Source organism: Anopheles ziemanni, chromosome 2 (assembly GCF_943734765.1).
Source record: "Anopheles ziemanni chromosome 2, idAnoZiCoDA_A2_x.2, whole genome shotgun sequence".
In the NCBI taxonomy this organism is placed as follows: Eukaryota; Metazoa; Arthropoda; class Insecta; order Diptera; family Culicidae; genus Anopheles; species Anopheles ziemanni.
The window spans coordinates 39273805-39291013 of record NC_080705.1 but is presented as its reverse complement, the minus strand read 5'-3'; the positions used below and the strand labels follow the sequence as shown (position 1 = coordinate 39291013).

Here is a 17209-nt window from a genome sequence, read left to right as displayed (position 1 = left end):
CAAAGTGGGAAAAGCGAGTGTTAGCGTTCGAGCAATGTGGAATAATCGATCGTGAAGTCGAGACGAAAAAGAAAAGCAGGGAAAAACAAGGCGAAGATTCTCCAGCAGCTGTCAGTCGGGTGGAATGAGAAATAAAAGTGTTTACTTGGATCGAGTTCGCGAATTGTAAAACGGCAGGAGCCCGAGAAGTTTATCGTCGGTGGTACACACAACTCCTTGTCAAAACATCCGATCGACAAAACACGTTTCTGGTCGCCGGAGCCTCGCGAAAGTGAGTGTTGTATTATTTTGTTTCGATTTTTCTACCGTTCCAACGTCGCGCGCAGTGTGAGTGTGCGTTTTTCGGGTGCGTGTGTGCGTGCGGGGTCTTTGTGGGTTGCGGGGAATAGGAAAAATCTCAATCGCAAAGCAAGTGGTGGGGAGGGGTGAAAACAACAACAAAAACAACAGTGTGCAGCAAACGTCAAACGGGCATCGATTCGAGCCAGCTCTCTCTGTTCCGAGAACGAACTTCCGGAAGGAGCGGACGAGCTCCGGAGTGTCGGTCAGAACCGGCAGACTATGGCCGACAACACCGTCTCGAACAGTTTACCAGCGTCACAGCCGCAGCAAAAGGTCACCGGCGGTGGAGGAGGAGGACCGGGAGTGATGCACCACCATCATCACCATCATCATCACCATCACCACAATCATCATAAGTCGATGGAAATGGGCGGCACGGGCAAGATGGGAGCGAGCAAACATCACACGAACGTTATTCACCGGACGACGAGTGAAAGTTTACGTTTGGGCGGAGCGGGTGGAGGCGGAAGCACGGCCGGGAATGGTTCGCCGATGAACAGCGTCGGTAGCGGCGCCGGCGGAGGAGGGATGGTGAGCGGCGCGGGCAATGGGAACAGCATCGCGAGTAATGACACCTCCAGCAGCGGCAGCATCCCGGCATCGTCCTCCTCGGTGAACAGTATTTCTCGTAAGAGCGCCAGCTCGGCGGCTGGCGGTGGTGGTGCTAGCGGTCAGGGTGGAGGAGGAGGTGGGGGTGGAGGCGGCGGAGGCGGCGGTGGGCCACCGAGTGGTGCCGGGAAGACGTCGTCCTTCACGATCACGTCGGTGATCGTCGTCCCGGGCAAGCACAACGCGGATAACGGGGACGATTCGGCGGACGATTTGGACGAGTCACACACGGACGACAACAGCCGGATAACGGACTTCGAGAACGAAACGCCCAGCTTCTCGGAGGACACGTTCAGCAAGGAGGACGTGTTCTTCGGGACGAACGCGATCGGCAGCGTGCCGGTCATTCCGACCAGCTCGCAGTACGGGCTGGCAATCGTGGCCCCGACCGACCGGGCGCACGGCGGTGAAGCGCTGGCCGACGCCATGCACGTCAGCGTCACCGACGGCGGCCTCAACATAATGGGCCACGGCAAGGGTGACATGGGCGACGGGAAGGAGCTGCACCATCGCAACGAGCGGTTTAAGGTGGTCAAGATCGAGAGCACCGAACCGTTCAAACGCGGCCGGTGGGTGTGCATGGACTACCTGGATCACACGCTGAACGCGAAGGAAGGCTCCAATTCCACTGGGCCCGGTGGAGGAATGGCCGTCGAGGGGGCTAACGATGGGACGAACAATAACGCCACCGTCACGCAGGACAGTGGCGTGGGGTTGAATGACAACGCCAGCTATGCCGCGTCGGACGGTGGTCCGCTTCCTTCCGGTGGCGATGTGCCGAACATGGACGGTGGATACCTTCCCAGTACGGCCGGATCTACGGCTTCACCGGCGGTCGTCCCGGCTGGCGGGTCGGTGGCAACCTCGAGCACCACCTCGTCCAACGTGAACAGCGTCGTGCTCGGCATGCTAAACAACGAATCTCCCGGACAGAGTTTAAACCTTCCGCTCGCGGCATCTGCCCAACAGATGGCGCCACCGCAGGCATCGCAGCAGTCGCAGCAACAAACTAGTCACGTTCAGTCCACTGCATCTGGTCAAGGGGGCGGCGGCGGTGGCGTCGGTGGTGCTGGTGGTGCTGGGATACCACACAGTTTACCTCAGTCGCAGCTGCAAAACGCGTTGGCCGGGCAGCAACAACAACAACAGCAGCAGCAGCAGCAGCAGCAATCTCAACCGGCTGCGGCCTACCCGACGCAACAACAGCAAGGACAATCCCAGTACTATCCCCACACGATGACGAATCTGGCCGATCTGAACCAGGGCCCGGTGTCCAGTCCGGCCACGCACCAACACCAGCATGGCGCGACGCTGCCGAGCAACATGCAAATGCATCCGCAACAGCCCAGCAGCAACAACCCGGGCGCCGTTTCTTCCACCACCATTCTTCCACCACTGGCCGCCCCGATCCCGACATCACAGGAGATGAACATCATCATCAACAATCCGACCATCCAATCGAGCTTCCCCTCGCCCCACCAGCAGTTTAAACCGCAGCCCGCCCAGCAGCCCTCGCAGACGAACTCGCCCGGCGTCGTGCCGACATCCCTGCACGACGCCGCCTCCAACAACCCGTCGGCGGAGCCCGTCGTCACAACGCTCGGTCCCACAATCCTGTCGCCTTCCGGCACCGGCTCCGGCAATCCCACTCCGGGTGGCGGCGCCACCGCCGCTTCCCACGATACAGCCGGTTCTGTATCGATCGCTCCGGCCGAGCCGCAGCTGATTAGCTCGTCCCCCTCGGCCACCTCGTCCCCGGTGGGTGCCGGTTCCTCTTCCGCTCAGATGATTCCACAGCAACCGACGCCGTCGGCGTCGTCAGCAGTCCCGGCCGTCACCGGTGCTCCCTCGCCAGCCGTCGGGGGGGAGTCCTCTACTTCGGGCGCTTCCTCGACGACCGGTGCGACTACTGCCACGGCCGGCACCTCGACCGGCACCGGAACGGCCAGCAGCAGCACCGGCAATGCCAATGGCACGAACAACGCAACTGCAAACGGTACGAACGGCGCTACTGCCGGCTCTCCTTCGTCCAGTTCCGGCTCGATCGCAACGGCGACGTCGGCCGGTGGCGAGCAGCTATCGTCCGAAGCGAAACTACTCTCCGCAGTGTCCGGCGTCACCGGCGGCGGCGATGGCGAAGATCCCGACAAGCCCGGCACCGAAGATGGCGAAAGGTAAGTCGCTTCGTTCGTTTAACGCGCGGGACAGAAAGAAAGGAGACCTAGGGCAAAGGGCGAGTGGGTGGTGGGTACCATCCTTGCTCTTACGCTTCCAAAAACCATTCGTTCATGCTTCTTTCGGTTTGTTTCGTTCTGGAATGTTGCGTTTTACTACTATTTTACTACTACTAGTCATGCATCGAACGGGAATGCTGCTTCATTTCATTCCAAGAAACCGCCCATTACGCCTTCTCTTACGACAATGCCCATTCATGACTGGCCCCGCCATTCAGTAACAGTGCGCGAGCACATGCTTCTCGCTGTTTGTGTATGTGTGCGTGTGTCTGTGAATGTTCGGAATAGAATACTACTACGCCATTTCGGTAGCAGTATTGCTGCATTTCGTCCTAGTTTTATTGCAACAACAACAACAACAACTACGCCTTCGCTCTTCCTTTGCCACCTCCCTTTACTTCCCCCGGAGAAAGTACACGACTCACACGACACACGGCGTGGTAAAGTTTCCATCCCGTTCTACGGAACCTCCTAACCTTCACCCATTTGTGTTCATCTTGTAAATATTGTGCCGCACATTTGATTGATATTTTTCAAACAACGATTCGAAACAAACATCTAAATCGTTTCAGCAATCTGTGAGCCATTTGTAACAAAAAAATAAACATGCTACCGAGTTCCTTTTCTACTACACTGCCGTCTAATTACCAATAACCAATAACATGCACTGGACGTGCCTACGTCAATACGAAAACGGTCGGTGGATTTAACGGGTGCGAAATAAATAGGTGGTTTACCGATTGCTTTGATGTTTTATATAACAAGTAACAAATAGGTTGAGGTTCATTTACTTTGCGGTTTTTATTTTGTGAAAAAAAAATTCAGACAGTTTTTTCTATGAACTCGAGACTTAGGACGGACCTTTCTGTATTTATTTCGATAACCTAAAACTGAGTTAAATTTGAATTTAAAAACGTAAACTAATTTGATTACTTTTTGAATCTAACACTTTTTCTGTTGGCTTCAATTTACCCCTTCAGACCGCCTTGCTTTGCTGTTCTAAAACACTTATCAAATGAAATTACTGGACCGTTAAGTGGAGAATGAATCCAAAAAGAGTATTTCATAAACTTTTCTTTACTTCTTTCCACAATCAATGTTTTATTAAAAAACATTAAATCGTCAGTTGACGTTAATTGACTTTCATTTGCAGTACTTTTTTATTGGGATGAGAGCATTACAAATTTTAAAAGCATGCTATCAGACAATTTTATCTGCTACTATTATTACCATTGATCCTTATGCTGTGTGTGTGTGTGTGTGTGTGACGTAGCTTGGGAAAGAAAAAAGTAGAATTATAAAACGTTGACTGTATATATCTTTCTTTTTTCAAGCCACGCGGAATGTAATCTGCATAATTGTTTTAAATTACTAAAAACCCTATAAACCACCAAACTTTTTCGACGCGATGAAACAAATCTCTGTTTCTGATTTAAGTGTGGGTTTATGTTTTGATCGCATCTACTATTCGTAGAGACATATTACATGTATATTATATTTCATGCTTTATGCGTGCAACAGACACAAGATCAATTATGAGGATTAAATTCATGAAGCAACTTTTGCGGACTACTTCCCTTTCAAATTGAAGTTTTCCATGATTCAAAGATCTTGTTTCCGGTTCAATCTTAATGAAAATATTTGAAGCTGTTGCATATATTTTTTAATAGCAAACCCTCGAAAGGAAGTTTTTTAACGATTTTTTTTTTAACTTGATGCGAATCAGTAAACTTGTGGAGGAATGTTGTTCTACAAAATCATTGTGTTTTATATAAAAATAGCCTTTATCAAACAAAGCTTTAAAGCACCAAGCTTGAAATTAAAGTAAACTGATTTACACTCTAAGCACATTTGAAAAAATGTGATCGGAATTAAATTTTATGCCAAAAAATTCATCGTAAAATGAATGGAAAGCTTGTTTTCCGATTTTGTTGTTGCTGCATTGTGCCTAATTCTACGTAAAAAAAAAATCTGAAATTCTGAAATCGATTCCGGTACTCCTCCCGTCTTAAGGTCAGGTGTTTGAACGAAGTATTTACTCGGCAAAGCCCCCTTTTAACTCAAAACATGTCTCTTCACTTCACTTGCGAATGAAGAGGAAAGCTGCCTGTGAGTTTTTTTTCTTCTGTGTGTTTTGTTTTCTTAATTGTACGGATGTTTCTCAAGATTTTGTTTTTGCCTATTTTTTGCTGCTTTGGTGTATGGTTTTGGGGTCGAATGTCACCCGTATTTTAGCGTGCCGCCTTCCTATTGCAAATATTTATTGCACTTTACACGGCAACCCAACTCCGACCACCGATGGAGTGGGAATGGGAAAGCAAAATTCTTCAACGAAGGTCACGGACGCTCCGATGGGTCGGCCGGATGCGTTGTGCAAAACCGAAACTGTACAAGCGAAGAAGAACCCACCACCGCAAGGTGGGCACGAAAGCAACCAACTCAAACATATATCTGTGTGTACTGTGAAATATCCTGGCCTCTGTCGACGGTGTGTTAGGGTTGGGTGCATCGTTTGCCATCGTGCCGTTGGAAGAAGTTGGCTTTTGGAACGAACTCCACAACAAAACATCGACCAGGCTAGTGGTAGTGGCCAGTAATATCCTTCGGAACGTTCGAATCGGAATATCGATCGCTCTCAGAAGGGGGGCAAACCAATGTGTTACACGGCCCACTTCCTTTGGGATAGGTTCAATGAAGTTCCTACGCGGCCGCGGCCTCTTGCGGAGTTGGAGTTGCTGGCAATGACAAAGAAATGTTCACGAGGAGTACGTTGTTTATTATGCGGACCTTTCACAGGGACGAACTTGTGCTTACTTGTTGAATCGATATTTGCGTGCAATGGCAAACCGGGGTTGGAGGATGGGTTCCGTTTTTCGTATCCTCCGTCGAGCTGGATTAATGTTATCCTTTCATTCATGATTTCTTATCCCGTATGAACGCGTGTTAACAGTCCACCGATATTGATCAATCGTTACCGCAAATAATGGCACGATTAATCATGTATTAATTTGATACACAGTGATGCACGAACATTTCGCATACAACTAAAACGTGTTTGCATTGGATTATGATTTCGAGTTTCAAGACCCTAGTCTAAAAACTTTTGTTTCGTTCAACTCACTTTAAAAGATTGTTGTAGCGCCAAAGTAACTCCTAGAGTGAGTAAGTAAGAGTTTAGGCTCTTTACGTGAGGAATTACACACGTATTTGGTTAGTACATGCCAACGCATATTGGTTACAGGCATTATTTAGGCAATTTTTCGTTATTATAACAAACTAATATTTGATAAAACCAGAGATTATGGTTTTCCGCGAAAGCATCTTATCACCAAACAACTAACAGAAAAATCGAAAGCGTGCTATTATTGCACAATTTTTGAAAATTCATGGTACCACTTTTTATGAATTAAACTTATAACATTTTTTTTCAATCCTACCAAAAATATTTATCTGTATTATTCTTTCATTCTTGCGAAGTGTTTATTCTAAACTTGTTACACACTACAGTTCTTATACACTATCAATCAACTCAACTGCGTCAATAATAATTTATTTTTGGTTTTATTCCGTCACAGTAACCGTTCGGTGTTGGTCTTCACGGCATTACTGAAATAGCGTTACAACCGTTGGCCATTTTTGGCCTTAAGAAGCCTTATTTGTGGTCTACTCGCAACTTCTAACAATCTCTTCTAAAATGGAGCTTTTTCAATTTTCTGGCTTTACTACCTAATTAGCTTCATTGCGTCAATAGCGTCTTCGAAAGAGTTAGTAAATTTCGAGACAGTTAGTATTCAATTAACACGTTCACTGTCAAACGTTTTTCGCACACTTTTTTATTTCAATCTTGGTGATAAAATTTGTGTATAAACCAAATAATTAGACTTGTTTTTAAATTAATAACATGTAGACTAAGTTTCCATAATGAATTTCATTGCAAGCTCCGAATTGTCTGTCACTCACTGTGTGGGTCATTGGCAGTCAACGTATTTACTCGTTGATTACCAAGCGTCGTTAGCACACTTTTTCATTTTCATCATTTTGATAAAATTCATTTATAACATTTACGAAACCGACGGTTTTCGAAGGTTAAGCAAAGACTTTGCTTCCCAAAAAAAAATTAGCTTTGGATATTACAATAGTTTTTATGTTGTATTTTTATTTATTTATGAGGCCAAAAACTTTTCAGAACAAATTACAGCTGGCTATAAAAAATGATAGCCAATGGCAGCCAACGTGTTAAATAAAATGGAGAAACGTTCTAATTCTTCAAATCCCTTAGGATTTAGCTAAACTGCGGAATTCTCCTTGGACGTTAATGTGTATTTATTTTGCATAACGTTTGATGTTCGAAGCTAAATGTGCTGTTGTCGTGTCCTTCATTGTGCTGGTAGAACACAAGAGCGTCGATTGCATCTAATCTCGGCGCATGTCGATTCGCAACTGAAATGCCGAATGCATTTTGTCGTGCGCCATTTGAGGCTCCCAAATCTTACCGAAGGTTTATCTGCCTGCTTACATCCTAGTCGTTGCTGGCTTCTCCCACCACTGGTTCTTCTTGTTGGACCGAGCTGACCGCTAGACACACTGCATTGGCACGTGGAGAAGACAACCGTATTCCAGTCCAATCCGTTCTACTTCCTCAAGCATGACGAATGGTGCTGGCGATCGCCACCGCTCGAGCCATACGTGTGTGTGTGTGTGTGTGTGTGAACGTTGCGCATCCTTTCCTACCGGAAGTGTGTGGTGTACTGCCGGGCTCTAGCCTGTGCTACGCATGCCGACACACCTGCCGCAACAGTTCAGTGCGGAGTGGCGTAGACGACGTAGGTGTAGGATATCGCGATATCGCTGAACGACGACGAAACCGCTTGGCTGCGTTTCACGTGCCTCGCCAAAAGAACACGGGGTTGTGGATCTCCAGCCCATCACAGGAGGATCGATCGAGAGTCGAACTGCAGTTGTTGATATTTGCATTAGTGTGTGGCGAGGGAGGACTGTGTTGTTTTAGCGTGCCATACACCACCTCTAAGTGCACCGCGGTGTCTCGGCGGACTTTGAAGGCATAGGCAGGCGCTTTGCTCAGGATACAAATATTTTTTCAAAATTTCATTCCTTCGCTCGCTCTTGTTCTCGCTTCCTTGCTGCATTCTTTTTCCCGCCGCCTATTTGTGGCTGCACATGCTGCCGCGTGTGTGTTGATAGCACCGAGGGAAGGACGGAAGGAAGGAAGGTGGCTGCGAGATTAGGTGGTGCGTTCTTGAGATGTATTTCTTTTGTTTGGCCGGACCGGAGGTTTCGAGTAAACAGAACGCTGCCGTCTCGCGCCCCGTGACGCACACTGTCGAGAACGGTTGGCTTGCCGGTGCGGTGTGCCATTCAATCTGCTTCCAGACTCCGGTCGGCGCGGGCCGTCAGTGACTGACGGCGATCAGTTTCCTCTCGGAGGTTGTGCAGCGTGCTTCGGCCGGGAGCGATCGGTGACAATCAAAGACCCGAGTAGACAAGATAAGACAAGTGTCCAAATTCCCAAAGTCCCGAAGTGGAAAGTGAACGGATACGCGAAGTGAATGTGCAACCAAGCAGTGCTGTGCGGCAAATCGAGCGACATGTTCGGAAACAATCACCTCACCGTCGGGGCGTACTATCATCGGAGCTCCAACTTTTACATTTGGCGCCGGAACTCGATGGTACCAAGATGGTGAGTAACACGCGGTGATCGATTTCAGGAATTGGCAAAAACGGGGCACGACCGTTTTATTAACCTCACATTATCGGTCGCCTCGCATGTGGGATGATACCCCCCCGCACCACACAGTCATTAAGCCAAGTTTTAGCGCATTGGCGCGTTCTACTTGACTGGGCAGCGAGAGGAAAATTATAATTAGAAGCAAACATATAGCGAACGCGCCTTTCGACTGGACAATCGTGTTGTGCGGTTGATTTCCGACTAACGACGGTTATACCAACTGGTTGTGAAAAACCACAACAACTGACACGATCAAGATCGTTTCGGGAAAATGGAAATTGAAAAACTCATTCCAACCAATGGGAAGGTAGCAACAGCATCTAAAAGAATCCCGGGACGTTGTTTGTTTGTGCAGGAAAAATGCAACACAGTAGGAAAAACAACACACCAAGGGCGCGGGCACACACTGACACACACACACATACGGCGCAATGCCAGTTCCTGTTTACTCTATGGCGGCATTATTGTTCGGTACTCCGCTCCGTTTCTCCGTTTTCGTTTGCCTTATAAGCGCCGTGTGTCGTTCCCAAAATGCATCCCAAAAATCCATCAGTTTGTTGATAGAAGAAATCAATCGATCATAATGGAAACGGATTTTTTAAAGGATTTTAATGATTCTGCGAAAATTCGGCCGTTTTCGTCGTTACCTGCTCGTGCCTTTCTGAAATACTGACTACTGAAATATTTGTGAATTGAAAGATCATCAGTGATCGCAGTGGTGGATTTAGCGGTGCGCGGACTGAGCGGCCGCGGAGGTTCCGCAAGCTCGCAAGGGGCCCCGAACCTTCAAGGACCAAGTTCATAAGATTTATACTTTAAAAAAAATGTGTGGATTGGAAAAATGGATAATTTTACTGCATCCTACAAAAATTATTGCTAAGAACCGTAACGAAATAATGAAAGGATGGCCCATAAGGATCATACATAATCAGAGTTGAAGAATATCAAAACAACAGAATTTTGGAACATATCAAGAATAGGATTAAAACAATGCGTTGAAAAACTTAAACTCAATGCAACCAATGCGTTTTTGACATATCCTGTTAGCTATTGCAATACATTTGAAAAAGCTGCATAAAATTTTGAATAAAAATCGTTAATAAAACGAGGTATGTGTTTAAACGAATATTTTATACGGATTTAAATGCGTGAAGTAAAATTATATAATTTTTCTGCTTTAACTATTGAATAAGAATCGTTAGACAAGATTGTTAAAATCAAACTTCGAGGAGTCAGCCAGTAAACTTATTAATTCTAACAATTCCATTGTTTAAAAGCATATAAACAAGACGAAATTTGCTTGTATAATTTTTTACGGTATTTTTTTTTATATGATCGTCGTCGTGGGGCGACCTCTCTGACCCTTTGTTCCCATCCCGCATGTGCACCAATAAGGTAGGGCTAAGATGGGAGGATAAAGAGGGTATTGCGTAGGGGCCCCGTACATTCTACCGCTTAGGATCCCCATGAGTGATCGTGAAAAATACAAATTGACTATTCGAATAATCCGCTGGTCATCCTTCCGCCCGTATTTATGCAATAGGCATTAAAGGTTGTAACTGAATCGATGGACGGGGTTTAAAACTGAACGAATTCAAAAAGGATCATTCGGATGCACTGGCGACGAAAAGATTTTGATAAGTGAATGATCACCGGACTGAGTTACAATCTGCTTTCTTAAAATTATTTACAACGCTATCTGTTCTAGTCAGTTCTAGTCGTGATTCTGGCGACATCTGGGGTCGACTAGGGAAATCTCTCGCTTTGTGGCCATATGTCACGCGGCGCACTTGTAATCTTATCAAGTGCAATAGACACCGCCACCATCGACTTGGCCTTACCGCCCGTTTTGTTGCCTGCCTGCCTTACGACCCCCTCGGACGCGCGAGATCATGTAACGGAATGGACGGGACTCGTCGACGCGCTATTCCACTTCGATGTTGTTTGCTATCGCTCGCAAGATGCCACAAACAGCTCGATGCAAGTAGTAACAGCAGTAGTGGTTGTAGCAGTAGTAGTAGTGCGGCCGGCGGTCCGTGATGAAATACGTGTGAAATAGTGTACATGGACATCCGCGCACTGCACTATTCCCGAAGCCACTCGTGGCGGCACTGGCTCATTAATACCCTTAGGTGAATTGAATCATCAACTCCTCCTGATGCAGCGGTGCCACACGCGTGCTGCAATCACAGGGTGCGCCCCCATACAAGCGGGCAGGAGGACGCTAGATGGGGTCACTTTTGTCACTCCGTGCAAACACGTTCCACCCTTTTGGCGGACGTGAGGGGAATGTAGGGCCAAATTCAGAAGGTGTACCATCGTCAGTTGTTTTTGCAATTTGCTAATTAATTTGGATCTTGCCCGTATTAGCATATCGCTGTCGGTGGAAAACGATGTAGCACAAAGGTGCCGAGTAGAAGAAATGGTGACATGTGAGTTGTTCTTTCGTGTGGATTTAGTTTTTGTACAGTTTAACATTATTCAGCTTTCGTGAGACGGGTAATGATATATCTTTTATTATTATAATGTGACATATACGGTAAAGAAGAAAAACTGGTAAACAAGACACGTGCACGACCCGACTCATTTATGTATCTTTTGCTCCGTCTATGACTGGAGATCCATGATTTGGAAGAGGTGGAATTATTAATGACAAGAATTTAAATTCTGTTTCATTCTGCCTTAATAATTTTGAAGCCAAAATTTAGGACGCTTGTCGTTTAAAGTTTTTATAGAACTAACAGTTCCCTTGTATATAAATACTTAACACGTTCGCTACCAATGACCATATACTGGGTGACAAGCAATCCGGAACGAATCTCATATATTAATACACTAATATAGTCGTAGGCTCTCGTAAAGGTTATATTTTATTCTTACGAAAGCTTGGTCTATCTGTTATTTGTTTAAAAACTAATTTGTATTTGTTTTACATCCGTATTTGTTTCTGTAATCAGTATTTGTTTTACATCCAAATTTAATCAAAAAGGATTACTAAAAAAAATATTCTAAACACGATCGGCGTTGAACGTGTTAATACGCAATAAATAACTACTCTCAATTAAAAAGCAAATCAGTTTTGCAAATTAATCCCACCTCATCGTAGGTGTAATTTATTGCTGATTCGTGTTGAAACATGTTGAAACGGACCAATATTCAATTCTGTAGATTTTGCAGTCTTTCGGTTTGATGTAAAATTGACAATAGTCAGGATTAACACGTTGACTACCATGACTAGCATTTTTGTTAGCCAGCTGTTATTAGTTCTAAAAAGTTTTTGCCCCATAAATTAATGAAAATGCAACTTAAAAACTGTAGTAATATCAACTAACTCGTTGGGAAGCTAAGTCTTTGCTTGGCTTTCGAAAATCATCGGTTTGATAAATGTTATAAATTGTATCGAAAAAGATTGTGCTAAAGAAGTGTCACCCACATTCGGGAGACGTGGCAGTCAAGGTGTTATAAGCGGAGTCTACTTGGTTAGTCTTTTTACAGATGATCATGATCGTATGTCGGAGAAAAAGAACGAAGACAGAAAATGGTGCTGCTGATTTTACTCCTTATCGAAACACCTTCGATTCGTACTGATATCTGACAGTTACTGAATATACTGACGACTTTTCTAGTGCCTTTGAACAAAATAGTTCCTAGCGCCGAGTCACCCTGTGCGCTTGCTCTGGTACTAGCAGTAGTGAGTTCTGATGGAATGTATTTACGCCGCCCGCCCGGCCATCCCGTCACGTCGATCGCCGTCGGTCAGTTTTTGTTTATATTCCTGCCCCGTGGTAATAGTGGTGGCGCGCGAGAGATAGTGTATTATGATGATCTCCGTGCTGCTGGGGGCTGACAATGACGCGCTGATTTGGCTGGTTTGGTTTGTGTTGGCAGCTCGAGAGCGGGCGTCGGCGAGTAGTGTACACTCGTAAAAGTGCACCAGCGTAAATCGCGCCCGCTTCATTCAAACATTTTCCCTACGCCGTGGCTGTCGTGTGTTGTTCTTTGGCGCTTCCCTCGGCGCGTAACGCGAACCTGTTGTACCGAGAGTGCGGACGCGTGTACTCCCCTATCGTCGGTTGGATCGTGGTTTTGATTCCCGTGTGTTTTTGTTCCGGAAACGACGAGAAATCCTTTCTGTGCGCGCACCAGAAAAGGGCGGAATCCGCAGTGTTGTCACTTGTTTATGATCGTCATTCGTGAAGGTTGCCGTCGATCGCCAAAGTGTGCCTTTTCCACCTCCTGGTGATCGGGGACCCGCCCTGGCAGATAGATGAAGATCGCCAGTTCCACCGGCGACGCTGCAACATCCCGTCCTGTCTTTGTGTATCTGCACGGCTGATAGTGCGATAGTCGTGGAGCAGTGATTTGCGCGAATTCCTGATAACACAGGCCAGCGTGTAGGTGGCTCTCGTTTTATGACCAACAGTGTTGGAGAGATTTCCGGGCCACAAACAAATTTCTCCGCACACAACGAACCGTCCGGTCAGCATTCGACCTTCGCGTGAAGTTCTTCCAGCCCTACCTTTTTGCAACAAGCGCGTGTGTCTCGATGTTACTGGCCGACGGGCGGCGGCACGACGGACACTCCTCGGCTCGTGTGTTTAAACAGACCTGCGAAAACATGTCAACACCGCCGGCACGAAGGATAACAATCGGTGGCGTACCGTCGAAGATCGTCAGCATCCCGAGGCGCATTTCGCTAAGGTAATTTACAGCCAGCCCAGAATAACCCGGCGTTGCTGGAGTTCTTCGGTGCGTGCGCCGTTCAGCGAACGGGGTTTTAGGTTGAGTAATCTTCTTTAGGTTAATTTAAACACCCTTACTCATGGAGAGGCACTGCGTTTTGAGCAAAATGCGCCAGAAGCCGTGTTTAACTATGCAAGCGCGCGTGACACATGGGAGATGAATTTGGACGAAGGTGAACCTTCGGGTGAATCACCGGCGAAAGAATGGAAGACCACACTATGGCCCTGTACACTGTTTACGCTCAGTAAAGAGGGAAATTCCACCCGTGGTAACCTCTCGCTAAAAATGAGCGAACCCATCAAAATAGCTATTAATCAGTAGATTAAGTGAAGTTGTTCCCGTGAACGCGTTTTCATATAAGCGCTCTTTTGTAGGGGAACCTGTACCAATATACATCACCATTTTTAATAGCTCGGGCTCAAAATACGTTTTCAATGATACGCAAACTAATCAATGAATGTTAAAAAGTTTCTGCAGAAAGCGATTCTTTCTTCGTATCATCCTTACGTCTCCTTGTGTTTTGTTGAAATTCCAAAATCTAAATTGCCTGTACTGATCGGAGCATAATTTGCAAAGCGAATTTTACCCGCTGTACAACAAGCATATAGACAAATGGTATCAACATATTTTATAGCGTTGCGCATTTAGATAGACGGTATCAAAATATTGAAGCGAAAAGTTATAGTTCAAAAGTAAAAGGTTTTCCAAACATTTTATGAGACGACGACACGATCTGTCAGTTTTCTCGCCGCGTCCTGCCAAACCGTCATACAGAAACAAATTAGGGTTCGCATCGCGTCGTTTTGTATCAGCGGAAACTCCGGGCGCGTTGCTAACGTTTCAAACGTAGATACATTCTTGACGTTGTTTACTTTTTGTATGGGAGTTTGAGGGGTAGCGTCGAGAAAGCTGACAGATCGTGTCGTTATCTCATGATAACCTCAAATGATTGCTTCATCTTCAGGATTATGTTTTTTACGATTTGTGATAACAACTCATTTTCTTTTGTTACAATCTGTAATCTGTTTTACGAAAATTAACTGCGCTATTAATACTTTCGTTCGGAGCTTCATTCGGTAAATTAGACCTTTACTATAACTTCTAGTTTTCTGGTGTGTTTCAATGTATCTAAAATTCATTTTACACATATACACTTTTACATTTTAATTACATTTGAATTCTGGTTCAAGATTCAGAAGGGGTTTGACAGTTAGTAATGAGTGGAACGTCCTGTTATGTACATCGCCTCTACTCATTTATTAGTATTGCGTATACTTGGTTTCATTTTCACTAGACAGGTTCACATTACCCTCACTTTACTCTATAATGGCGAGAGAAATGATCGTTTGCTTCAGAAATACACTTGTTTTGTCTTAATAACCATCACAATAGATATTCGTCAAAGAACATCAAAGCGGGCTTTGAATGATACCTTTGCTCTGCGCCTCTACCCGCGCGACATAACTCTTCCGTCAACCCAACGTGAAGGGGGAAGACTTCAATTTAATTCAATCATCTTTTTCTGTCTTCTCCCGGTTTGCCGGTGTGCTGCCGGCGGCGCTCGACCGTGTGAGAAAGGCTGTGGCGAAACGAAACAGGAAGGCATGAGGAGGGAGGACTTGATTGTCCATCCACTAATTTGCCCGGCCACGGTTGGCCGCGGCTTGATCGCCGTTGAGCTATTGCGGTAGTTGTCACAGTGGTGGTGTTGGCAGGGAGAGAAGGATGCGCGATTTAGTCTTATATATTGGATGATTGGCCGTATCGGGGTAGGAAGCGGGCCCTGGGCGGTTGGCGGGAGTGATAATGGAGAGGCGACCTGACTGCCCGAAGTTGATAACAAGCCGGCTAAAAATAGTGTATAATCCGTTGGTTGGCGTATGCGTCCGCGCCACTTATATTGCACTAACGAGCTGAATGCCGCCGTATGCTACCGTCGGCTTCTAGCGGCCTTCCTGCCGCGTTGTCCCGACCGAAAGGGAGCGAACCTCACTTGGCAGCTTCTGCATCCATCGAACCAAATATAAATCCCCAATCGCAATGCTGCTCTCACCGTTCATCCTTCCGTCGTCGTCGTCAACATGCTCGGCTCTGCAGCGTCTACGCCGTGTGTTGACAAGCGATCACGACCAGAGCGTGCACCGGGGACCCTTTTCCTCGCGATTAGACCCGAGCAACATGTTGTTGTTTCGGGTTTCCTTCCCCCTATCTCGGCGATAGTTATTCACTGACGATGGAACCGGACGCGAGGGTGCAAAGGGCAACGGAGCCCGTCAGAAGGCCGGGATGGGGGGGATGTGTCAGGCATGCTGCTTGTTCTGAAGCCGAGATCGAATGATCATCTGCAGCAGCACGCGAACCGACGATGTTCGACAACAGCGTCATCAGCGCGAGGAGACGCGATTTCCTCAGAGGATCGTCTAGGATCTCGACGTTGCCTGGTAGTGCAGGGTGCGGTCGGTACACTTGCACCCACGAGCTGGGGCGGCGAAGGCCTTCGATCGATCGATTCCCACTACCAATAAGGCAACAACGGAACGCGGGCAAGTGCGCCGTGGACGGATCGCCAGTGGTTTGCAGGGACGCGGACCTGATCGAACGCGAAGTGGTTGTGGCTTGGTGTACACAAATGGAAATGGCACTCGAGAAAAGCGTAGGAAACAAGTAAATCAGAATCGAACTGAAGGTGCGCGGGTTTACTGATTTTTGCTTTGTGCAATATCCAAGTTCGATGCTGTGCGAACCGTGCGGGTGTCGGCATAAGAACATTCTATATTTTGAGACTGAGAAATCTGTCGTCTCACACCGGCTCGGTCGAACCGGAACTAAGAATTCAACAGTTCTAGAGCACGGGAGTTGCCTAATACGTTAGGGCGGCGTTGCATATAGATGTTTGGTGTTGTGCAAAGTTCCTGTTTAAATTAAATACTGTGACGTTTTACACTACACTGCTAAGTGCAAGACGATGCTAAACGTCGCAAATCATGGCACACGTATGGAGCAGATCCAAGCGAAGAAGCAACCTGATCGACCGCGTGGAGGAAGAACAACCAGTTCCGACTACTCGGTAGGTGGCACCGCATCGTGCGATCGTGTCCTTTTCGTTTTCCACTTGACAAAACGGAACGAACCCCTCCTTTCGGTACAGCGTCAATGGGTGAGCGCATGACCGGCCTCACCACCCTGTACTAAAACAATGCGCGATCCATCTCTTGACAGATAAAATGTTGTTTCCGAATTGGCAAACCGACCAGACCGTTCTGGCACCGATTTCAAAATACATATATCGCACCGCAAGAAAAGGGTTGTAGCTGTCTAACGCTAACGCGATAGTGCTAAAATGTATCTTGCAGCACCTTGAACTTGTTTATCTAAACGTGTTGAAAGGGTCTCCTTTTATGCCGCCCTCTGGAGATAGTGCTGTTTTACAAGCCTAAGTGGGTTGTACTCTACATTGTTTCCTTTTTCCATAGCACCAGGAAACAGTATTTATTTTATCCTCCCGAATCGATTTTACCTTATTATTGTACTCTAA

At 46.7% G+C, this 17209-nt stretch overlaps 1 protein-coding gene across 1 annotated transcript in view; it reads left to right on the top strand.

Annotated features, from left to right (window-relative positions):
* Window positions 1-431: 431 nt before the first annotated feature.
* Window positions 432-17209, top strand: part of LOC131293537 (TSC22 domain family protein 1) — a 54680-nt gene continuing 37902 nt past the window's right edge. The window contains exon 1 of the mRNA XM_058321613.1: window positions 432-3125. Within this exon, the coding sequence (XP_058177596.1) occupies window positions 562-3125 (2564 nt within the window). The 5' untranslated portion in view covers window positions 432-561. The remainder of the gene's footprint in view (window positions 3126-17209) is intronic.